The sequence below is a fragment of the Centruroides vittatus genome, unplaced genomic scaffold, assembly GCF_030686945.1.
Source record: "Centruroides vittatus isolate TY-2023 unplaced genomic scaffold, ASM3068694v2 contig_696, whole genome shotgun sequence".
Lineage (NCBI taxonomy): Eukaryota > Metazoa > Arthropoda > Arachnida > Scorpiones > Buthidae > Centruroides > Centruroides vittatus.
In genome coordinates this window covers 179,454-205,145 of record NW_027122440.1, presented here as the reverse complement: position 1 = coordinate 205,145, position 25,692 = coordinate 179,454, and the positions used below count along the sequence as shown (strand labels likewise).

The 25,692-nt window shown below is 33.2% G+C and overlaps 2 protein-coding genes and 1 long non-coding RNA gene across 5 annotated transcripts in view; all 3 read right to left on the bottom strand.

Annotated features, from left to right (window-relative positions):
• Positions 1 to 257: 257 nt before the first annotated feature.
• Positions 258 to 2,760, bottom strand: LOC136980385 (uncharacterized). Its single transcript, XR_010881549.1, has 3 exons — positions 2,662 to 2,760; positions 422 to 545; positions 258 to 333 (listed from the first exon to the last, which is right to left on the bottom strand). It is a non-coding gene; the product is annotated as an uncharacterized lncRNA (long non-coding RNA).
• Positions 2,761 to 4,639: 1,879 nt separating this feature from the next.
• On the bottom strand, positions 4,640 to 5,557 carry LOC136980381 (uncharacterized). Its single transcript, XM_067276482.1, has one exon. The coding sequence runs from the start codon at positions 5,555 to 5,557 to the stop codon at positions 4,640 to 4,642; it is 918 nt and encodes a 305-aa protein (XP_067132583.1).
• A 3,422-nt stretch (positions 5,558 to 8,979) lies between these two features.
• LOC136980388 (cholesterol 7-desaturase nvd-like) overlaps positions 8,980 to 25,692 on the bottom strand; it is a 71,134-nt gene continuing 54,421 nt past the window's right edge. Inside the window, exons 1-7 of one of the 3 annotated variants that reach the window (XM_067276496.1) lie at positions 19,700 to 19,791; positions 11,734 to 11,929; positions 11,305 to 11,493; positions 10,684 to 10,862; positions 10,379 to 10,618; positions 9,284 to 9,454; positions 8,980 to 9,197 (exon numbers count right to left, since the gene is read on the bottom strand). In XM_067276496.1, coding sequence (XP_067132597.1) covers positions 9,042 to 9,197; positions 9,284 to 9,454; positions 10,379 to 10,618; positions 10,684 to 10,862; positions 11,305 to 11,493; positions 11,734 to 11,926 — 1,128 coding nt within the window. In that variant the 5' untranslated portion in view covers positions 11,927 to 11,929; positions 19,700 to 19,791 and the 3' untranslated portion in view covers positions 8,980 to 9,041. Of the gene's footprint in view, positions 9,198 to 9,283; positions 9,455 to 10,378; positions 10,619 to 10,683; positions 10,863 to 11,304; positions 11,494 to 11,733; positions 11,930 to 12,023; positions 12,290 to 19,699; positions 19,792 to 25,692 lie in introns of those variants that run through there. The other 2 variants (XM_067276494.1, XM_067276495.1) reach the window with 2 other exon arrangements.

The window sequence follows — 25,692 nt, the reverse complement described above, 5'->3', positions numbered from 1 at the left end:
AGGCATCATTCATTTGATCATTATATAAACAAATATACAAGTCGGGCATTGTTGAGTTTAACTTGTTATTCGTCATTAATTGTTCTAGATTTACATTTTAAGTCCTCTAAGTGCTTCTGCAAAGTTCGTATACACGGATATGGCAAATTGTTTTCTTATTTTTTAATATCCGCCGTTACCGCACGACAGATATAATCTGAGACGTTTATTTATAGTTTCTTCGGACCACTTAAATCCTTGCATGGATTCCTTGCAATCGATTTGTTTGATTTTCCGACCCGTGACGATCTGTTTGATTGTCTTCTATCTCTTTAATCTTGGATATAGTAGATTCTATGTTTAAAAAAGTAATACTTAATAATAAATATTTTAAAAAATGCAGGAAAAAAATTAATAAAATATAGAAACTATATTCAATTACTTGAAAGTGATTTCTTTGGCGAAGATACTTTATTATGGCCGAATATTGTCGGCACTGCATTCCACCTTAACGGCTTTTTCCCGTCAATTCGATTGTTTTCAAATTGATCTTCCGTGAAATGTATCTGAAAACATTAAGGTTATAATTTTCCTCTAATAAACTGCATATATGAGATATGTTACCGTAAAAGTCCGACGTCCGGATTTACCGATCGGCTTGGCTAGAAAAAGTAATTGTACATATCTATTGTTTCGTAATATACTTAAAAATATAAATGATTATGTTATATCGTTCGTTAGTTAAGTACGAATTGTTGTCTTTTTCTTATTCACTAATTCAGTTAAAAGTTCATAAAATCTGCTGTGTATTACGTCACTCATTCTGTTGCATAAAAGCAAGACTTACATAAACACAAGAATCATATAATAGGTAACTTATTCATCTACACTGCTTATTGCAAAATATATTTTCCGAAATCAAATAAAACCAAAGATTAATATGACATTGTCACAATGCTGGGCTGCAATTTTTAATCATATTCTTAATTTATTTAATTTGAAATATATATTCTCGATCTCAAATTAGTACTGCCTTGCTCCCGTACATCATACTCTTCCTAATAACAACGGAGTCGTGCCAATCGTCTACGTAACTCCATACCAGGGAACTTTATTTATTCAAATTGTGACTTCCGGTTTAGTCCCGAAGTTCGTATATAGTTAATTGGGACCTCGTGCCTCTAAGCTTTCCTTATCTGGGTCTTGACTTTCATCTATCCAAACCTGTTCTTGACATTAAGGAAGGACAGACAGCCAGTGTGTCAGACAACTGTGGGAATTTATAACTCTACAGTTTTTTCAATTACGGCCCAATTATTACACAAATACTTTCAATTTTTTAATTAATATTTTTAAGTATATTACAAAACAACAGATACGTACGAATACATTTTCACCTAAGCGATTGGTAAATTTGGACATTTACCGGCATCTCTTCTTAAAAGTCCGAAAAGTAGACATTTTATCCGGGGTTTCAGACTTTTACCAGTCAATACTAGTAAATGTCCGGATTTACCAGTAAGTTCTAAGATTTAACGGACTTTGGACTTTTACGGTAACATATACACAAGCATACAAAATGATATTTATACAAATTTGTAGACTGTAAACATCAATTAACTTCGGAACTCTTTAAAATTTTACATTTAATAATTATAAATGAGGTCATTAATGGCCAAGAGGATAACCACTAAACACTGGTATTTAATTTAGAGTTTTCGCCTGAAGTTTTTTGGGTTTACTTCACATATCTGACATCTAAAGGGCTGGGTCGTCTGAGAGAAATCTCTTGGAAGATTACCATTCTGTTTTACTGCCTTATCCCATCAAACAAAAACTAAAGATAATTATAAATGAAACTTTATATGCAAATATTTCTATTTAGAGTCTCAAGCAAGCACTTAGGTTGTTTACAGAAAGAGCTATCACTTTATGTATATTTATATATGAACATCTTACTTTTTATAACAGCAACAATTCCATACGAAATTAATTACATAACACTATTTTTTTATTTATAAGGTATTTTAAAATGTTATCTAAAGAGGAAGTTTCTAACAAGGGTACTTCGTCTAAATTCATTTGTATTGCAGTGGCGTAGCGAGGGGGTGCGAGGGGGTGTATCGTGCACCGGGTGCCACTCGCAGAGGAGCACCCAAATGGTCTCCAAGATGAACTATATGTGTTTCTAAAGGGGGGAGAGGGGCGCCAATAAAGTGTCGGGTGCCAGTTATGTTCGCTACGCCACTGTTGTATTGTTTTCATTGAGTGGGCTGAATTTACAAGGGAATGTAATTAGAAGTTATCTGCACATTTTCCTATATTCTCCACATAAATTTTAATTTTTCTCCTCATCATCGTTTATCTTGGCAGTTAGAAATCGTTAAAACAGCCAAATAGTTATTTTTAAGCCGATTATTATAAATCTAACCTGTCAAATTTCCTCTTTTAGGATCCTAAAAAGTAAACTTTCACACATTAAATATAAACTAAAAACACCTGTAATGGAGTCACATCCATTGAATTTTTCATCATGTTGTGTAACTGTATAATTCTGAATATAATTTCATGGCCATGGCCATTTTGTATGTAGATTTATTGGGTGTATTTTTGTTATAGTTTTTTATGTCGATTATATAATAGCTTTGTATAGGCCTACTGCATAGAGTAATGTTCACTTACTTGACAAACCTAGGACTGACTGGACAGGTTACCCTTCCTTCCTATATTTTTAATCCACATCTTTCGTCTCTCCTCGTTCTTAGGTCCCTGGGGTAATTTAAATAATCTGAAGCCCTATTCGGTACGATTTGTAAAATCGACGACACAGCAGCACGGCATGTTTCTTAGTACCTGGCGCGAAACGTGTTGTTAAATGTTACGATATTGACAGGACTAAACATGGAGGATTACACTACACACCTACATTCGCTAGTTTGTTCCTTCTTCAATGTTTTTTTTTTATTTAATTTATAACATAACTTTTGAGTCCATTTGACTTCTTTCTTTCACAATAAATCATCGTAAGAATGACATAGAAGTGGCACAGAAACGGACATCATTAAGTCCGAATAAATAGTCACGCGTGTAACGTTGCGAACGCATGGCAACAGAAACGATCGCGACACCAAGCGAGCGATTTTTGAAAAATCACTGTTGCCAACTCCTACGGTTACTTTTTAAAATTTGATGGAGTGAAAAAAATAAACTTAACTTTTAAATAACTTTAAAAGAGGCTTTTTTATACTCTAAAATATTTTTTATTTGCATAGAATTTACTCTTGAGTATTTCTAAATCAGAATATTAGCCAGAAGTGTCTTCTCAATATATTTAAGACCATAGAGATGTACTCATTTCAATAAAAAAAGTTTAATTTTTTTTTATATCTTTTTGTATCTTAAATTACTTAGGATACGTAAAAAAGTTACTTCACAATTGGTTTTCGGGTTTTCCTTTTTATTATTTTAACTTTAATCCTTGCGTCACTAAAATCTTATTTTAGTCATACCCATCGCGATTTGGCCGGATGGCCGAGCGGTCACAATGGCAGCTTACCGCTCTCGGGGACCCAGGATGAAATCCGGACGGATAGGAAAATTCACAGGGATTTTTTGGGGGTGGTCCGATCGAATAGGTCGGCCCCCGTCCCTCACCACCCGGCCGCCCATTGTGGGCCTGGTCGAACCCATAACGGGCTTGCTAAAAAAGAGATCTTAGTGCTCAAGGGCGAAAAGAGTTTTTAAAAATCCTTATCGAGAGTTCGGCTATATCCGGAATGAACCACACAAGAAAAATTTCAAGGATTATCTGCCTGGATTCGATCCTATTATGTGGTCGTAATCGCTTTGGCATTTTGCAATAGTTGGCCACCATTTTAAGATTAGACGTAATCTGGCATTAGTAACTAATCTACCAAATTCAGGCGATTAGTGTACTAATCTCGGCAAACATGGCGGAAGATTTGTGTTACTTTGCAGAGTACATACGTGTATATGTTGCTTTAATTCTTTAATGCCCACGCGTTAAATAATTGATATGTTTAAGGCGTAACCAGGATAGTAATTGTAACTAGTTATCTTTGTAAGCCTGGCCGAACCTATAATGAGCTTGAAAAAGACCCTCTTAATACTCTATGGGCAATAAAGGGAGTCTGTTTTTACGCTACATTTCTACACGAAGAAACTGTTATGCCGTGAAATGTTAAAATTATTTGTATCTGAAAAATATGTAAAAATTAAAAACACGTTTTTTCCCTCTCAAAAAATATATCCCTTAATATGATAAACAATTTGGCAAACTTATTATGAGTTCGGCCAGGCTTACAACGGGAAAAGCGGGTGGTGAAAACGGGCCCGATACATCCAGACGGAGCACTCCCCGAAATATTAGACTCATCAGGATCAGTCCCGGGTACTCTAGAGCAGTAGACTGATATCGTAACCCTTCGGCCATCCGGCCGTCGAAACTTTTAATATTATGATATATAAATAAAATGTATTGCAATATATAAAAATAATTTTTTAATTTTATTTTTAAAAAATCAACAGAATATTTATGATCTGAATGTCATTGACTTTTTTATAATTTTTTATTATTTCTTCGTTTAAATTTTGTTCGGGCACGATTGTTTTGGGACCGCATGTTTTGAATATGCAAGTATTAGAGCCTTGTTGTATGAGAGTGTTTTTCTTTAAACTTTTTTATAGTCCAATCGTAAATCCTGTCAAATTGGTTACCATTCCGTTCAAAGGCACTTCGTAAAAGCCTTTTCAGGTACTTGTAATCAGGTTTATCTTCGAAACTTAACCCACGACAGTATTTCATGTAGGTTGCAATTTCTTTCGGGTGGTTCTTACATAATTCTTCGATGGAACAAACTTTCTTTAAGTGAGCAATCTCTTCGTACTTTTGTTGTTTAGTAGGTTTTTTCACACCCTGCCAAGGAAGAGTACCTGACAGAAAGTAGATGATGACGTATCCGAGAGATTCCATGTCGTCTCTTCGACTTTGTTCTATTCCTTCGTGAGTATTAATGCTGGCATATCTCGCAGTACCTGTTAATCCTTTGCCATCTTGGCACAGTATATGCCTCTTTGTATGAGGATCGATGTATTCCTTGGCTAAACCAAAATCAATCATATAAACAGTTTTACTTTTTCTTCCCCAACCCATAAGAAAATTATCCGGTTTGATGTCTCGATGAATATAATGTTTACTGTGTAAATATTCGATTCTATTAAGCATGTCTATCGCCAGCATTAATGTCGTTCTTAGCGTGAATTGGCGACCGCAATATTCGAATAACTCTTCCAAACTTGGACCCAATAAGTCGGTTATCAAAAAACTGTAATTGCGATCTCTTCCGTAACAAATTAATTTCGGAAATCCGTTGGTTTCTTTGATCGCATCGTAGACTTTTTTTTCGTTGCGCAATTGTGATCGCATCGTGTTGCTATCCTCCACTTTTATGGCTACGTCTTCGCCCGTAATTCTATCAGTGGCTTCAATTACTCGACCGAACGAACCGAGACCGATTTTTCTTTTTATCTGATAAAAACGTTCGATGTCCATAACCATTTTATTTTTTAACATACGGCAAGTGAATTTTTTGAAACAATAGACCCGTCTATTAATTTCAATTGTTTTCAATATACCGTATTATCATTCAAGATCCATTATTACAACAAAAATTGCCGAAATTAAACGAAACAATTTAATTCAATATTTAAATCAAAAAGTCTCTTGAATTGTACTATGAATTAATAAATATCTTTCCGAAATGAATTCAAGAGTTCCAGTAGGGAGAATTAAAGAGCCGCCTTATCTGTCTTTCGGCCAAAATATTCTAACCAAAGTGCTCTATCCCAAATTATCCGAATTGAAAGCATCAGCGAGTTAAGCCACCGGCTGCACATTCTTCTTTTCCGTGGAATCTTCGGTCATCAGACAAGCCTCGGGACTCACACGACACTCCTTTACCTCTCCATCTTTAAATTGGTTCTAATATTCTCAATATTCAACAACAAAATTTATTCATTTTGTTAAATGGACAAATAATTATTTTGTTTCAAATTAATAAACGCTACAATCTTACGACTGCGACCAAATCTAGATGGCGCGGCAGTTCACTATTAAATTATTTGTTTATGCTTTCAATGTATCTCCTTACGCTTGCTTGGTTGTGACTTAAATATAATTGATCGATTGATTGGATTTAATAATTTTGAATCGTGTTTTTCTGGGGAGGGGCACCAGATTCATTGGGAGACCGGGCCTACCCACGATCCTTCTTGGCTACGCCCATGGCTACGCATTGATTATTTACCATTGACATGCCATAACGAGCAATAATTTAAAAAGCTAATAAGTAGGTTTAAAATTAATAAATACAAATGTATACTGACAATTTATGAGTTAGTTAGACTTTTTATTTACAAAATTTCCTTGACCTTAACACAAAATAGAAAAAAAAGTGAATTTTTAAAGAAATTTGCGGGATTTCCCCGGATATTTCCCGGGTTAAGATAGAGGAACACACTTCACGTCGATGCGTAAAACCACTTTGTATAATCAGATCGCTTTGCATAGTCAGATTTGTAAAAATTAAAGAAAAAACAAAACAAAAATACATAATAAATATTATAAAACCAAAATTATTCATGTAATAAACGTTTATAAATAGTTACAACAACACATGTAGTAGAATATAACGAATTTTCACTCCTTCGGTGATGAACACACGCAAATATGCTAATCGTTTTGTTGAACTTAGTATAAAGATAGCACGCTTGTTAAATTCACAATCATCTTCCATAAATGTTTAAATTCTATATCTGTTGACTGGCGTCCTGCTAACCAGAATGTACCGATCTCTCTTATCTAAATTACTTATTATGATGTTTAATAAATTATTAAAATACAAATATTTGAAATTTTAGTTTTGTAAGGCCAGGACAAAATAGGATTTAAGGCAAAAAAATTAAATTTTGATAAAATCATGTTTATTATTATTATTACGAACATTCATTTTATTAAAAAATTCGTCATAAGCAATACTCCCTAGAATAACAATAGACCTGTCCAATTTTCCCTCTAAGCTGCGCGGCCGCGCACTGCTCAAACTGTTGCCGCGCACGAGAATTTATGTGCCGCGCAGGTGAGCATGCACACTGATTTGAATTGTTGTTTACTTATTTCTGACTCTGTCTGAAACATGATTATTGCTACATATATTTCGATTAAATACATTCATTAACAAAATACAATCATTAAATCATTCATTAAATTACAATCATTCATTAAATACAATCATTAACAAAACATAATATTTTGGGGAATGCTCAGTGGTGATATTCGAGATATTTAACAAGGGGTTCGCTAGCAGAAAATTTTTCCCTGACAATTACCGACTAACGAAATGGAGGTTTTGGCTAGAAATAAATACAATACCTTTTCTTGCAACCATATATCTAACAATCAGTGGCGTATTTAGAACGTAACGAGCCATGGGAAAAGGCCAGGTAACAATAGTATTTTAAAGCTGTCGACCTTTTTTCTTTTTTTCTTTTTTAAGGCAGAGAAATTCTTTACCGCAATATGGCGCTTCTAGAAATAGGCACATGTCATCATCTCTCGAGATACATTATACTTTTTCTTTCGCTGTCCATAGCCCGATACGTGTTTCACAGCCATCTTGTATTGTCTCGCGCGCGTGGCATTCTGGGATCTCTCTTATGATTGGATCTACTTTCAAGAACACTCTTGAATCGATCGCGATTAAACCTCGATTGAAACGGTCGAGAGAGATCGCACCAAGACATACTCCCCGACCTTGCTCACAATCTAGATTGAAATGCTCGGTGCAAACGGGGTATAAGGCCCTAGTTTAGTAGTATTACAGAGTATAATACGCATATTTTAATATATTTTTTAAAAAAAAACAAACCCACTGAGAAATGTTCCGTGTGTTTAACAAGGTTCGGGAAACTGAAAATTTTAACAACGGGTTCGGCCGAACCTGTGCGAACCCGCCGAATATCACCACTGGGGATGCTATAGATTACCACCTATGGAATTTCGGGAACTTTGAGTATATATCTGAACTGAGGGAGCCGAGACAAGTTCAACGATACCCTATTTTTGGACCGGAGACAAAAATAAGAAAGTTATCATACTTTTTTAAAGCTTTCGTGCAGACGGCACCGTAGTTGCTAGTGCTGCCATCTCACGGTAAAATCTGCAAACAAATTTAAAAAAAAAGCACTTTGAAAGGCAAGAAATTGCACGAACAGTCGAATGCGACTTCCTTTTTTTCCTTTTTTTCAAGCATCGCGACTGCCGACCGCGAGCGATAGCGAGACTGAGGAGCCGTAGGCCCTCCCCGAGGTCGACGAGCGCGAGGGTGAGCAAAAAGGACTTAACTCGAACTGTAGACGATCAGTGTGCTCGTGGATCGATATCTGCCTGCGTTGAATGTATATATGGCCGACTTGCCAGACTGCCTGTTAAACACGCGATAGGCATAGCGGAGAGAGCGACGCGACTCCCGATCATAGCGCGATCGCCGAAAAAAGTATGATAACTTTCTTATTTTTGCCTCCGGCCAAAAAGTAGGGTACCGTTGAACTCGCCTTGATCCTCTGAGTTCAAATATATACTCAAAGTCCCGAAATTCCATAGGTATAGTACACCCAATCTATAGTTCACCCATATTTTGCATGGAAGTATGTTTTAAAATAAATTTTAATCTCTACTTTATAATTAATTATTTTAATTTTTATAGGAAAAAATAAGAATTTATATATATATGCTCAGCAAAATTTTTTTTTTGCTTACAGAAGTATATGTTTCGCTCATCTACGAAAAAAATTAGAGGGATCATTGAATTGGACCGGTTTGTTGATCATATGATTGCAGTCATCTGGTCTCTTCCTGGCGTGGGCAAACTATATGTACCTAATGATTAACATTACAATCTAACGCTATTAATATATACAAAGTTTGAAAATTTGATTTCTTTATTGAAAGCTTCAGAAATCTTTTGAAACAAGTTGGTTGTATTTCACCAAGTTAAGATCTTCTTACTTAGTCTTGGGCTATTTTCGCTATAAAATTGTGAATACCATCTTCTGAACCTCAAAATAAACTTATCTTCTTTAACTAAAAGCGGTGCCTTTAAGAACTTTTTGTTATTCCACACGAGAACGTCTCGCTCGACCTAATGGAAATAAATATTAATCATTTTTTTTGTCGAATCTTTCTTTAATTCTAGATTTTTAGCGTCCGTATCATTAGTTCACTCACCATTTTGGCTTCTAATAATAGTAAAATGCTAGCAGATATCTGTGAAAATCTTGGTCCGTAATAATGGTGGACGATCTTTTGTTGTAAAGGTCGTTCGGGAGTGATGCTCTGGATGAATATTCCTCTTCCGAATATGCTGGTGATGTACAAATGTACTATTGCTGGACCAATCTTCAAAATAAAAGAAGTATAGCCTATATTATTACTTATGCTTGTATTTATTACTTCATGCTACCCAAAGGCCAGAATAGTTACAATTACGTTTTATTTTTAGCAATTCGCACAAAAATCAAATTCTAACCGCTTAAAGATATTTTGTAATTACTTTGGTTCCCTTTGTTACTTAGTATAACTACTGTTTATAGGCCTATTGTTATATGTTACTCACTTTGTCTTTTCGTGGTTTCTTTAAAACCTCAGATGTGCCTCAGCCGAACCAAATATAAATCAAACTTAAGTTTAAAATTAAATGTGTGATGAAAGTACCTCAGTGGGAGGTTCTGATACTGATATTGCCGGGGAATGTTGAGGAACTCGTTGCTGGTTTTTTCGATTTCAAAGAAAATGTCTTTCACATGTTCTTGAATGCGACTATACCACTTTTAGTTAAATTTAGACTACCAAATAGCTTTGTATACAGCATTGAATAATTCTATTTTTCATTTCTACTTAATTATTATTACCTGCCACAATACGATTTTTTAAGCTTAAGAAACCAAGTTTTCGCATTACCCTAGCAAAACCTGCGAGAAATCCCAGATTCTACTGTATTTTTAACTTTAAAACTGTTTTGGATCCATGAAAAACTAAAAATTAAACTATACTTTATTAGTTATTTATCAAATAGCGATGTACATTTTGTAAACATTGTACAGTGTGAACAGCATAGAGGTTAAGTGTTTTTGGGATACACTGTATTTCGAATACCAAATTTAGGAAATCTAGCAAACAGCTTGTACGGTGAAGCTAATATAAACCTGACTCGTACGTAACCGAATATTTTTCCGTATTAACAGGTTTCCGTTTCATTAAGATTCCGCTTTAAATAAGCTTTATTGTATTCGTAAATGTTGTATTAGTAGATATTTAGATTACCTGTTTTATGTCCAGTGAAGCAGAAAACCAAGGTAAAGAGATTCCAAAAATTTTTATATAATTAGTGATTTTCATGGTTGTCATATGTTGATTTGGTTCCGGATCTTCATTCCAAGAAGATGACCAGATATGCTTGCAAAAATTCCACCAGTTATCTGGATGAAAATTACTACCAGAAAAAATACTAGCTTGATGTATACTATCTAAATGCATTATATCGGCTCCATTTTCCGGTAATTCCTGCAAAAATAGATACCTTCAAATACTGAAACAAAGGATTCAAACCATGAAAATTTTTGATTTACTTGTGTATGACAATTCGTTGTATATTGCGTACGACCTTTATAACTCCACAATCCTTGCTCTATCTCTGGAATAATGGGAGGTTTCCAATATGGTGGATGACCCTCCGCGTGATGCCAAACATATATAAAACCATTCTGTTCAAGTGATGTCCACGTTTTAACTTTAGCAAATTTCGGAACTGAAATAAAATTTGTTAATAAGGGTATCACAGGATAGCCCACGTTTAATGATTTATTACAACTGTACGATCAGATATCTAATTGATATTTCCGTAAAATTCGTATTAATATTCCAAACCATTTATATTTGCGATATGATCAGTAGTTAATCCAAGTTAAAGATCTTAATCTCGACATTGAGTTAAAAACTCAATACTTTGGTAGCTGTATACTCAAACATCACTATGTAAATGATTTAAAGATTGAGCAGATGAAGATCGATCAATTCGCTTTCATAATGATTTTTATGACGCAAAAATCATTCAACTGAAAGTCGAATAAACTGAACATATTGTAAATATCTAGAAGATCTGTATAATCTTCGTGCAGATGTAATAAAGCATTAAACTTGGTAGGCATCTTTCAGATCACTCTTTATCTTTTATATAAATGAAATGTTACCTTTATCAGTATATGGTATTTTCTGACAGGAGCCATCTTTACCAGAAAACAACCAACCGTGAAAGGGGCATTGCACGCAATCACCGTATACTTTACTTTTCACCCCTAAATGAGCTCCTAAATGGGGACAGAAGGCATCCAAAACGAAACTCTTACCAGTTTTACCACGGAATATTGCAAATTGATGACCTGAAAAGGAAGAATTCAGAGATTTTTTGTGAGGAAATTAACAGGAACTTCATTAATCTTCATTAATAGAGACATTTAAAGCAGTTAAAAAGTGTTGTTGATACTATTAAACAGTCCGGATTAGGTTTGTTGCGATTCCGAAGTGTACTGCATAAGGGATCTTCCTAATCCAATGAGAGTGTGAACTTTTTAAGCTATAACGTATAAATTCGAATCAGCTATCACTAGATGTAAAATTACCTAAGGCAGTTACAGGTACAGATTGCCCAATTGCAAGATCCCTAGATTCCATCAAAGGTATCCAGCCATTAGGATATACAGGTGGGAGTTCACTGGAATCTCTTGTCTCTTTAACTTCTCGTACCAACAACGATAAGTTCTGACGTAGTTTTCTCGCTTTAGGACGTAAATAATCGTAGCCTGTCTCTGTCATATCCTACAAAACATTGGAAAAGTAAAAAGTAATTCATGTTAAAAGGAAGGGAGAAAGAAGCACGAATAACTGAAGAACGTATTGAAAGCCGACTTACCACAGTTTTATCGTAGTTAACTAAAGAATAGTAAATAATTACTAATATAAGCAATAGAGGGATCAATTGGCATGGGTTTCCTGATAAATCCACAAGAAATGTAACGAAATAATGAAAGAAACATTCGAAGAACGAGAAGATCCACGCAGCCACTTGTAGCGTGAGGCTGCCAATTTCAGACAGAAAAAACGACATTTTTTGCTTTTCTTTTTCAAATTTTCTTAAGAAATACCTTTAAAAAGTTTTAAAAATAACTAATTAGATCATCTGTACAATTATGAAAATCTATAAAATATAGCACGTCGTACCCAATAATACGTATTCGAACATCGTAATGAACAAGTGTAAACACTGTGGTGATTTGTTATATAAATATTAATACCTTCTAGGACAGATCGTATTAATAGGACTATTGTACTGGTGTTCCGAGGAAAAACAATCACTCTTTATTTTTCGCCTGGTATTTCACCTATGAACAAGAAAATTGATTGTCGTTCCTCTGAGTAAGTTTTCCGCAATTGCAGAAACGGAACATCAATAGCCCTATTAATACGATCTGTTCTAGTAGACATTTATACAACAAACTGTATGAGATAAGGACGTAAAGGCATATCAATTAACACAGTGGTGATTTATTTAATTATTTAAAACTGTGGTTTTTTCTTTCACAATAGATTGTAGAATATAATATTGCATCAAAGCGTCGCGTGGTCGAGGATGTAAGAATAGTTACTCAGTAATCTCAGTAACTTTTGAGATTATAGTTTGTGGAATATTTTACTCGATTCCACAAAAGCCAAACGGCTGCGTAGTGACCTTAAGAAACGAGACTTTATCACTCCTCACTGAGGTACACGTATATGCAATTTTCATTTTATTATATAGCATTTTAATTATTTTTTATGTTACAACCTTAAATTATGTGCGGTTAAATCGCGTAAAAAACAATATAAGGAAAACGGGGTGTATTTGAAACTTACGTCATACGTTTTGTAACATTTTTTCAATTCTTAATAATTAAATCCGTTGCAACCGGTTATTCTTGTAAACTTTCATAATAATTATCACCTTTATTTTCTCTGGTTGTTAAATATAACAGAGGGAAAGTATGGCCATCGGTCAAAAAATAACCTCCCGCATAAGATTTCGACATGGTTGGATCCCGTACCTCGAAACGTCGAGAAATATAAAAGAACTCATGGCATTTTCTGTATGTTTGGATACTAGTGTTAGTCTTAATTGTGTGTTTGTGAGCGGGGGACACGATTTTTGTCATAAATTTTGATGCTTAATAGCTCCTTTAACTTTTGTCAAAAATTTATGAAATTTTGCAGGAGGGTTTAGATATGAAGGGTGATTAATATAATATAAATTTCTATAGTTAAAGGTGAAGGAGGTGATGAGATAGAAAGGAATGATCACGTATCGTATCTCATATTTCCAGTGATGTTAGATTTAAAGATTTCACTCGTAATTAGCATTTAAACATTTAAATGTTTAAAATATAGAATTGAGGGAAACTTTGCCAGGCTTATTCGTATTGGATCGCGTGCTCGAGGCAAATAAATGTTTTAATGGATGCGTGCGAAATAGTAATAAATCATTAATTTCTTGTTTTTTTACAACAAAAATAATAAGAGATGCGAATGTAATCGTGTTCTTCCATCATAAACATCAATGTTAACAAGTTAGTATATAAATACACGTAATAATTATAACAATATTAAGAATAATACAAAATTATGTTTCGATAAACGATTTATAATAATTTATAAAATTATATAGAAGAAAACAAAAAGTGAGTGTGAAGTTAAAGACAATAAATAGAATAAAACATTTTCTGAAAAATTTATAAAATATGAATTGGTGTATAAAAAAATGAATGACCATTTTGTGAATCTTCAAGTAAATCTTTAGCAAATAATAGTTGGAAACCTCGAAAGCTTTTTGACTTTTGTTAGATTTTGTCAATTAAACTGGTTCGTGTTCAAAAAACGAATGATTTAATTCAGAAATTATTCTCCGCAACCGTTTAATTTTTCTAATATTTTATAATTATTTGCTTAGATAATAATTTCGCAATGAGAAAAAGAAAGCAGCAGAAAAATCTTACCCAAAAAGTTCTTCGAAAAAGCTCTTTCGATACTTGATCTGGGAAATTAGTGGTGTCACCCAGTGTCGAAAGACACTTTGTCTATCGATGACGACCGGTTTTCTTCCTTACTTATATATTTTAGAAATAATTAATATCTTGGCAACAGCTCTAACACGCAAATATACCATGTCCTTCATCGAATTTTAGGAATTTTTTTTTATTTTGCAAATTTTGGCTTGGATAAAAGAAAAACGAGGGTTGTGAGATGCAGGTATTCAAGTGTTTACTCGAAATTATTAATGCTCTTATGATACAGCTGAACTGGAATTTCATTGTGTTTCGTATGTTTCTAGCTCACTATTCGATGGAAGGCGGTAAATACCATAAAACCACAAAAAGAAAACGAATTTTTAATAAAGGAAATTGTCATAACCAGTCTTTTTCGAAATCGCGCCTTGTTTTCAAAACGTGTAGACTGTAAATAAATTCACAATTCCGCTTATTTAATTATTAGGCCTGTATAAGAGAAACCTGTTTTTGAAACAGTATCTGTATTATCGTCTACAGTTTCAATCTCTCTTTTACTTATTTATTTTCTGTACGTTTTGAATCTAGGAAGATTAATCTCTAATCTGTTTACCGTCATCCTGATCACTTTGTATCATTCTACTTCGGTAATTTTATATGTGTAATCTCATTGTGTTACTCTAATTTACATTCGATTCACCTTAAAACAAACAGCGATAAAGGGATATCCAGAAAAAAATATTTTTTTCTATATCCCTTGCGACGAACGGTAGCCTACATAGAAAGGTCGACTTCGTCGGTGGAATTGTTATTGCTTCGTACAGCGTGTGAAGGGACAAAAAATGAAGACTCATCTATGTATGTATAGTCATATTTGTCCTCGCAATTTTTATCAAGAGCGACAAAGGTAATTTAAAGGACACCAGACCTTACACCAGAAATTATTGTTTACTTTCTCAAACAATTTTCAGAAAAAATTCACGATTTTTTCTAGCTTTGTATTGTTTAAGCACCGATATGCAGCTCCACATTTAAACGGCAAATACACTCGCCTCCTCATTTTCTTTCATTTAAAAACATTTAGAACATCAATTTATTTAAGTTTATTTAATACATTAATTTATAATATTATAATATAGAAATTTCGATCGCCTATTAATCCTTAATTTTCTAAATTATATAAATTTGAGTTCGACCCCGTGAAAATCGTTAATACGACTTTTCGATAAAGCCAACTAACAACTGTTGATGAATTTGCGTCTTCAGCTAATTAGAATAAAATTATTTCGTTCAAAATGACTTTCTCCAGTGTAATTAAATGAATTAAATAACAGCAGAAAATTAAACAGGGATGCTAGAGTCGTGTTTACAAGGAATAGCAGATACGAATGTTGCGAATGTTTCTGAAAAAAAAACATTAAATTCAGTCGAGGAAGTTTGCATCTTTTCAATACTAAACTGTAAATATTTTATTGCATATCTATTACTGTATTTACGTATTTTCACAGTTTTATCTATTATATTCTCCGCGTGCTAACACAAATTAACTTCGTCCTCGAAGAATTTATTAATATTTATTACCTGTTTGACGTGCTTACTAATAACTGTTATATGTTTTTTTTAACGATAATTATTAGAAATCTTATGTACAAAATGAAGGTACATGTACTTCCCGTAATAAAATCTAACTTTTTGTATTATTTGGTGTGTATTTGTAATTTTAAATAGAAGTCATTTACTACTCATCCAATGTAAAGAAAGTATTATGTTGAATACAGGGAATTTAGGAAAAGCTTTTAAAAAGTGAATACAGGGAAAGATTTTATCTCCAATTATGATTTTGCGTTGAACTTTTGAGCAAAGATTAATGGAAAAGATTCATATTTACCGAATTAATACACTTAAATTGTAACTTAGAATAGGTGAAAAGTACTCTTATTCCGAAAATAATAATATACTGTAATTATGATTCTGAACACGAGCCAGATAAGAGATTCCATTGTTGACGTCGTTAGTGAAGGCTGTCTTGTAATATATTCAAAATTTATTTTATTTAAAATATTGCGATGTTTTTATTACTTATATTATGTTTAACCACGAAATAATAGTTAGATAACACTGGTTGATTAATTAAAAAGAAGAGAATTGATCCTATAATTCCAATTATTCTTTCGTATTCGTGTATGTGTTATGCGTAATAGATACAAATTTACGTTATAACTCATAGAATTTATCGATTCTTGTGCAGAAATCTTCAAATTGTTTGCAAAATTGTAGATAAATATGATAGAAGCAGTTCGTAAAAATCAAAAAAATGAAAGTTAACAGAATAAAAATGTCTGCACAAGTCATCACGAGACATTTAAATGTACGTAAATATCTTCTGTGACTTGTAATGATATGTACCGTTTACCAAAACATACATTACATTTCAAGTAACATTACACTACAGTAGAACTCCGAATAATCGAATATCCAAATATTCGAACAGTTATTTGCCCTCTTTTTCTCTCTGATTGACATCAAACTGCAATTCTCCAACGAGACGAATGACAACTGTTTGTTATGACAGACCCAACTGATCAGTAGTACGCTCGCACATTCATGAATAAACACAGTACTTGTACAACACTCTGTTATTGCTCTGTAATTTCATTTTTACGTGTTAATCCACTTCGTAATGAATAAATAGAATGAGACAAAAAGTAACAGTAAAATAAAAACTATACAATTAGTTATAAATAAATTATTTCATAGTTTAATTTTATATGTTTTGTTATATTTTTCTGCGACTGTGTTTAAGGGAATAAAAATTTAACGTTATATAAAAATGAAGACTTAATCCTGTCCCTCTCCCCCGTGGGGAGGAATTTCGAAAAATCCCTTCTTAGCGCGCGTTCTTGTGACGTACCCTAACTATGTACCAAATTTCAACTCCTAACCGTTTGGGCTCTGTACTGATTATTATTATTATTATTATTATCAATTTGTCTCGATTATATATATAGATTAATTAGTTAATTAATATGTACTATTATTTATAAAAGACTATGTGAACAAATTTAAAAATATATAAATTTAATGAATTCGAATAAACAATTTATTTTAAGAACTATATTTTTTAATTTATTATCATCTACTTTATATTTACTTTTTATTATTATCATCATTAATCAACATCATTATATTCATTTTTATATTAATTTTAATTTTTACAAAAGGACGCAAAATACTTTGACAGATCGACTAGCACCTGTAAACAGAAACGTCATACAAAATAAAACCAGAGAGAATAGAAACCACATTCCGTTGCCATGTTAATTACATCTTGGCTAAGGCCAAGAAAATAAACTACATGCTGCTAAAATGTGCTAGGTGCACCGGGGATAAATCATAAAGCTTATAAAACTCTATATAATGGGGCAATACAACCAATGCTACTTTACGCGGCCTCTAGCTGGGGTCATGTAACTAGTGAAAATTCAGTAGCAAGTGAATTACTCTCTCTTCAAAGACAGTTTGCCATGAGAATTTCAAAGTGCTGCAGAACTGTTTCTACTAATGCCTCTCTGATTCTAGCGGAGCTCCTTCCTTTGCCACTATGTGTTGTAGAAAAGGTTCTAAACTACTACATCAGAACTACAAGCATCAAGGCTCAACAACGGTCTCTACTCCTATCTACGGCTGTTCATATGCAATTATCCTATCTCTGATCATCAGTCTGTAAACAAGGTTATCCCCAGGTTACATTTGGTGTCATCTGCTTCCTCCATGGATAACCATGCAGACATTAATATCTACCCAGATAGATCCAAAATATCCCTTCATGTCTGCTCAAGTATCCGTATCTTCCTCTAAACTGACATATTTTACCCAAAATATGTTAGAAGGTACAGATACCCCCACATATCAAGCTGAAGAAGACGCTGTCTACCAAGCTGTTCAGTGGGCCACTTCAATACCAAACAAAACTCTGTCTGTCAACATTTACAGTGATTCTTAGTCTGTCCTAAAAGCTCTATTAAATCCCAATTGCAATAGCAATAAAATCATATATATCCAGCACCACATTAAAAATTTTGTAAATAAGATAACTTTTACGTTTGTTCGTGGCCATACTGGCATACTAGGAAATGAAAAAGTCGACTTGAGGCTATGTCAGCTACAAAAGACTACACTCACATCCCTCTCTCACGCAGCAGCCTAAAAAATTATATTTATTACAACGCTATGCAAAAGCTGAATCAACAATAGTTGAGCAGTAGAACTGGTAGAATAACTTTAGAAGACTTTATTTTCCTAGTGTTGAATGGAGGTTCTCATCACCACTTAGAGATTTAACGTTTGCTACTGCTCAACTACATACTGAGCATGTATAACCGGACAGACAGTGGCGTAGCTAGGGGGGTGCGGTAGGTGCGGTCCGCACCGGGCCCCTGGAAAACGATAGGCCCATGGGAGCCCCAAAATCACGAATAAAAGACCCGAAAAATTTTTTCGGGGCCCACAAATCTGGTTCCGCGCCGGGCCAGGAGAATCCTAGCTACGCCACTGCGGGCAGAAACTGCCTCTTGCGTTTGCTCTACAGAAAACCTAGACACCGTCGACAATATGATCTATTATTGTCCAATTTACGATCAAGATAGACTTATTCTGAAATTAGAAATCTTTACGCTCGGTTTCAGGTGGCCATATCTATTCGATACGTTTGTTCAGATGCCACTGTTTAATGCTTTTTACAATTATGTTCAAAAAATATGGAAGATAAAACTATTTATAATTTCTAGTTTTATATTTTGGTTTTCACTAAAAACCGAATACTAATTTATGTTTACTTTATATCATGTATTTTGGTTTATGTATTCTTAGTGTTATACACCCATAGGAGTAATGCACTTATTAAAATAAAAAAAAAAAAAAAAAAAAAACGGGAGAGACAACTACACGACCCTTCTCCCATGATAAAAAATGTGTCTGTTAGCGTTATTATTCTATTGTGTCACACTTGATGGCATTAGTGCGAGGAGCGTTCTTAATAGAAACAGCCAAATTGAAAACTCTATCACTCAACGAGATTAAAAAATAAAAATAAAAATATTACGTAAGACGAGATCTATTACCCCCACCCCCGAGTAAGAAATCGTAAGAAATCCTTTACCCCCACCCACCCCAAAATACCTTACGTAATTTATGGACGGCCCCCTATATTCAATTCTCAATCTGACACCAGAGTATTCTATACCTGATTACCCTTTTTACTTTCCTATTATTTATTTAAAGTAAAATATAGCAAAACAAAAGTGCTAAACAACTGGAAATGAATTTTTTAAACTAATTACTTTTAAAAATGCTAAAGACTACATTCGGAAAAAATATTTGCAATTATAATAGCCTGGTAACTTAGTGTTTAGAGTAAATAGAACAGATATAGATTCCTGAAACAATTATTACGCATTTATGTGCAATGATTCGATCATTGTAAAGGCTGTACTTATAATTGTTTGCATCCTTACTAATTTTACGAGAATAAAAATAGGCATAAGTAAAGTCTTACCTACAAAATTCGACGACGAAGTCGATTCGACACTACGTCGAGGAAAAGACAGAATTTCCTCATCCACTGAAATTTATTTTCTTTGTCGATCACGACCGGTTTACCTGATTGATTTTTTAATATGTTTCGAAGTTAATTTCTTGGCATACGAAAGTTCTTACTTTACTACTTCCAGTTCCTATTGAAAGCGTAGACTATAATTAAATACCAAATACCGCTTATGTAATTATTAATTAAAAAAAATGCTTTCTAGCGGTCTTCACTTCCACTTTAACATTACAAACTGCGGATGTTAAATAACTTAAATCTCTCTTTTATTTTTCATTTCATTGCCAACGTTGCATTCTTTACTCGTATAACACGACTCCAAACAAATATAAAAACAGAAAAAAAAATTTTTTAAAATTATCTTTAGCTTTAAAACAAGTAAAACTACTTTCTTAATCCGACTTCGAGGAAAACACTACAAGTTCAGACGGACGAACTAACAATGAAAAATGATCTCAGTATTTTATTATTACAAGTTTTATTTTATCCTTATCACAAGGAATATGAGAATTGTGATAAGGATAAAATAAAACTTGTAATAATAAAATACTGAGGTCATTTTTTATTGTTAGTTTGTCCGTCTGAACTTGTAGTGTTTTTCTCGAAGTCGGATTAAGAAAGTAGTTTTAGTTGTTTTAAAGCTAAGGATAATCCTTTTAAATTTTTTTTAAAAGTATACCGATTCCATTGATTTTATTATTAAATTTATATATTTTATAAAAACAGAAATTAATTTTGAGTTCAAACAACCAATCGGAATCGCTAGAATAACACTTAAATGGGTTAATGCTACTCTCGGTGCCAAGATGGCGGCTCGTCTCTGATTCCAGCAAGGAAACAATAGGGACGCACGTTCTAACATAACCTAACCTATTCTAATAATTTGGTTGCTAATAATTATAGTAATTTATTAGAATAGGTAAGGTTAGGTTAGAACGTGCGTCCCCGCTGTTTCCTTGCTGGAATCAGAGAAAAGCCGCCATCTTGGCACCAAGGGTAACATTAACCCTGAAATGTAATACTGCAACATGGTCACATATGATTAAAAAGTACAACCTGGCAGATTGTGTCCATGTCACAATGTGCCAGACTGTACTTTTTAATCATATTTTAAATTTAGTTCATTTAATATATATGCTCTTGATCTCAAATTAGTAGTGGCTTGTCCTTGTACAGTACATCATACATTTCCTGATACAATAGAATCGTGCCGGTTATCTATCTAACTCCTTTCATATGAAATTTTTTGAATTCAAATAAACACTTTCGATGCAAACTGTAAGTTTGAGAAGTTTGAGTTAATTGGGACCTCCTGCCACTTTCCGTGTCTTGTCTTGGATTTTATCTGTTTAACTCCGTTCTCCAGATAAAGGAAGGACTGTTAATATATATCAATTATTTTCTCAAAATATATAAAATTCTTTTATTACTCTATTGTCTACGAGAAATTTCATTTTAACCGATAAAAAACTGCAATGTTACGCTCCCGCTTGTTAATAACAGAGAAAAAGTATGACGATTGTTCAAAAAAATGACCCCCATGCAAGATTTGAATTCCTCGAAACATTGACAAATACAAAAATAAAATCGGGTTTTTTTTTCTATATGTATGGATGTAAGTGTGTGTGGGGAGCACAATTTTGTTCACCGTGTTTAAAGCTTAATAACTCCTGCATCTTTTGTCGAAAATTTCTAAAATGTTATGTGGTGGTTTGTATATAAGGGGCATTGATAGTATTAAATTTCGGTGAGTAAAAGGTTGAAGGGACGAAGAGATACAGGGGATCGTGTGTCGTATCTCGAGTGGGGTTTGATTTAATGAAGACTTTACGCGTTATTGGTATTTACGATTAAAAAAGTAATCTATTACATGAAAATTAATATTTTTGTCATTTTATAATAATTAATAATTCAAAAAATGTTTTGAAAAAATATCATAATAGGGAAACGTTCTCCAGTTACTGGAAGAGACGCACATAAAAAGTTATTATATAAACTCTGCCAACAACGACAATTAGTTATGTAATTCAATAGAATTTATGTTTGCAAGGGAAATTAGATGCAAATTTTTCAATGTAATTAAAAAATGACATTCAATTGACAAATTTTGACGTCTTTTCAATGTTTAAATGAGATATGTTTATAGTTTAATTTATATTGTATCGTTTATTAGTCTATGTATTATATTATAAGTGTATGAAGTAAGTCGTTCTATGTTCTCGATGCAGACAATTAAACTGTACTTCGTTCTCATAAAATCACTTAATTTCTATTATGTCCTTCGTGTGTCAATTAATTGCAGCCATTTTCCCACACCATTGTTTAATTTAACTACAACAGTGGATATAAAAAAACTCGAGCCGATAATTTATTGGTAAATCAATTAATTTTCTAGAGTCTGATTTATTCTGGAATTACAATTAGTCTCAAATAATGTCTGTTATTTACGTCATCAATTACCTTGAGAAATAGGAAATTCCAATTTTGTCATTGTTTATAAAAATTTCCTACTAATTTATTCAAAAATGATTTTATGCAAATTAGTGCTATTAACTTGTTAATTATAAGCAGTTATAATTAACAAGTTAATAAATCTTATATAAATCTTGTGACGATTTTAAGTTAAGTATTTTATTACACCTTATAAATAAATAAGGAGTAGATAATTATATAAGAGTAACACTTCATGACGATCGAAGTGAGCAAAATTCTATACGTTTTTCTTTGATAGATTTTATATTTATAATATGATTGCACTTATTGATGAGTAAATAAATCAACAATAATAGCTTTGTTGTTAAATTGTCGCTGTATATTCGAACTTGGAGCTGAAAATAAACATTGTGTAAGAAACTATTGCGAAATTCAAGGAAAGTTGAGCTACTGCAGATTTATTATTTGTTATATTTTACTTGCTAAAGCTTTAAAAATGTCACATTCCTTTAAATGCTACATATAAAAATTTTGCTACATATAAAAATAACAATGATAATTGTTACGACGTATATTTACTGTCGAAACAAATTTAGATTTTCTTGTTTGAAATAGATAAAACTTTATTGTTAAGCCACTTAATTATTTCAAACAATTAAGACGTTGTTCCTGTGAAAATAAAACAATAATTTGCATAACAGTTAACGGCAGGAATGTGCTTTCAATCTGACAAAGCTCCTAAATGTATTAATCTGTGAGAATCCAGATTTAGGGAAATTAACACGGTCTCATTTATTGGCTTCATATGAGTGAAAAATGTGGAGATTGACGATCTCTTAATTACCTTCCTCCAATCGTTAAGATTCCCGACACCAGCTGGGGTAATCAAGATATGCGCCTTAACTCACCTTTACTTTTATTTAGATATCTGTGACGTCCGAGAGACGACGTCCGTACAAATCATCATAGGAGAGTTTAAGATTTAGCGAGTGGGAGTGCATAGGCGATGAATGAGATCGTGTTGAAGCAATAACACAAAATATAATTGGAACAAATAAAATAAAAAAAATACAAATAAATTGGATTACAAATAATATATTTAGACCTATATCGCGAACAGAGATCAAACTATCTAACTTAATCCTAATTGACCTGTCTAGGCCATTGACGTTGTCGCCAGGTAGATCGATTGCGCAGCTCAGGCAGTTGATCGCTTAATACGCCTGGACGTTCTATCTCTTTGCAAAGGCGTTTCAGGTAGACTGGCCTGATTTCTGCCATAATAGGGGCGAGGAGATCGAGCCGGAGGGACTTACTTGTGCAGCCAAGCGTGCTGCAGATTGACAAGACTAATCGCTTATCGCTTGCCTAGCACTGGGATCGAGTTATCGGTTGGTTGGTTTTTTTAATTGTAAATTTCCGTCACTGATCATCAGAAATATAATTTTATCTGTTATTTTCATACTTTTCTTTCCTTATAACGTTTTATTCACGTCTATTTTCCTGTAATTTGAGACAATAAGCTTTAAAATAAACAGATCAAGTCTCACTAGCCAATAGACTATCTCAACTTTCACAGATTGTTGTCGGTTCCTTTGTAATCGGAGAAAAAGAGATCGTGTGTCAATGTCCAGTGTTAAGTGTTTATTGCTTTTGAGGTAATCTGAGTAGAGCCGGAGAGGTCACTTAATAAATCGCCAAGTGTTTTATTATCCTTTAAACAACTCCTCCCCACTTATTATTTTTAGTAATCAAAGAAGGGTAGATCGTGGGTCAAGGTCAGTTAAAGTTTATTGCTTTAGCAACAGGGTGTCATATGAGCTGCCACCCACTCCCCACCCTTAGTGACAACAACGCGCTAAGTGTTTTATTACTATGTAAACAAAAGCTCTCTTCCCTGTCAGAAATGGGTCAGATGTCAAGGTTACTGTTTGATTGTATTGAAAACAATGTTTTCCTTGATATTAAGAATCAGTTTTGTCACAACTGTTCACTTTTAATATCTTTTTTATAATTTATTTTTGCCTCGGTTATAAAATTGTTTTTATCATGTTTTAAATCCGCGCATTTTATAATACACTTGTATAAAGTTACGAATTAAAATTGCAATGCACATTTCGTTGTTTCATAAAATATTTATTGATTATATAGAGTTCAAGTTTGCAAATGTTTCCATATCTCTACATCTTCGTTATTACATATATATGAATAAAATATATTGCCATTCTATAAACAGATCTTATTGAATTTAATTTCTTTTATTATATTGTATTTATATTCATATCATATTCGAATTCGCCTTTTTATAATTTATAAATATGCACATATCACATTATAGTTCATTCGTTTAATTCTGTACTACTTATGTAAAAACTATTTTTATATCATTTAATTTCATTTTATATGTTTTTAATTAGTTTTTTAAGCTAATGCGACCTAATCTACGAATGGCAGCTTCCCACGCATCACATAGAGTTTCTACGGGAAAGCCATCATTGCAGGTGTAAAGTTGCCTCTGCAAGGTTGTTTAACCGGGAAAGATGCTATTCAGGAACCATTTTCGCATATTAAAACAAAATAAATATACACACTTTTTAAAATTTTTAATGAATATTTATTTCAATAATCAAAAGCTATACATTTTTCTGGGCATGATTTCGAAAGAAGCCTTCTAATGAATGGGGTTAAACTATTGTAAACAACCTGATGGTGTTTTGAAATAAAATAAATATAAATATTTTACATGGCATAATTAAACGCGACACATTGCATTATAGCCATGTAATTCAGATGCAATGTATCGCTCTTGGCAATTCATTGCATCTGAATTTGATTTCCTTTTCCCTTTTTGCAATCTTGCCACTTTATTGCTTACTGATTAAGTTTTGCAAGTTCAAAGACAAAACACGACGTATATTGGTTTGTTATTATCCAATAAAACATTCGAAAATTTCCTTGAACATGATTTGTTAAAAGGTGTAAGCCACACCTTGTTCTACTTGCTTAATTGGGCATTCTCTTGATTGTTCTGCTTGACATTAATGTGCATTGCTGGCAGATTGGTCGCTTACATATCTTTGTTGTCTCTGATTCGCAAATCTGATATAGTTCGGTAACGATTCACTGCCAATAGCTGTTTGCAGGGTGTGACCAACAAGAATGCCCAATCAAGCAAGTAGAACAAGGTGTGGCTTACACCTTTTAACAAATCATGTTCAAGGAAATTTTCGAATGTTTTATTGGATAATAACAAACCAATACACTTCCTGTTTTGTCTCTGCACTTGCAAAACTTAACCAGTAAATAATAAAGTGGCGAGTTTGCGAAAAGGGGAGGAAAAATGTAATTCAGGAGGAAAAAATGTTGAGGAGAGAAACGTAGGTGTTGAAAACACTGAGGAATGTCACCTTCTCAGTTGAACTTGTCTACTTAGAAAAACAAATTGGAATCTTAAAGAGTGGGTCTTCGAATTAACCATTCCGATTCGTCCCTATTTCCTGTCGTTGCTCTCC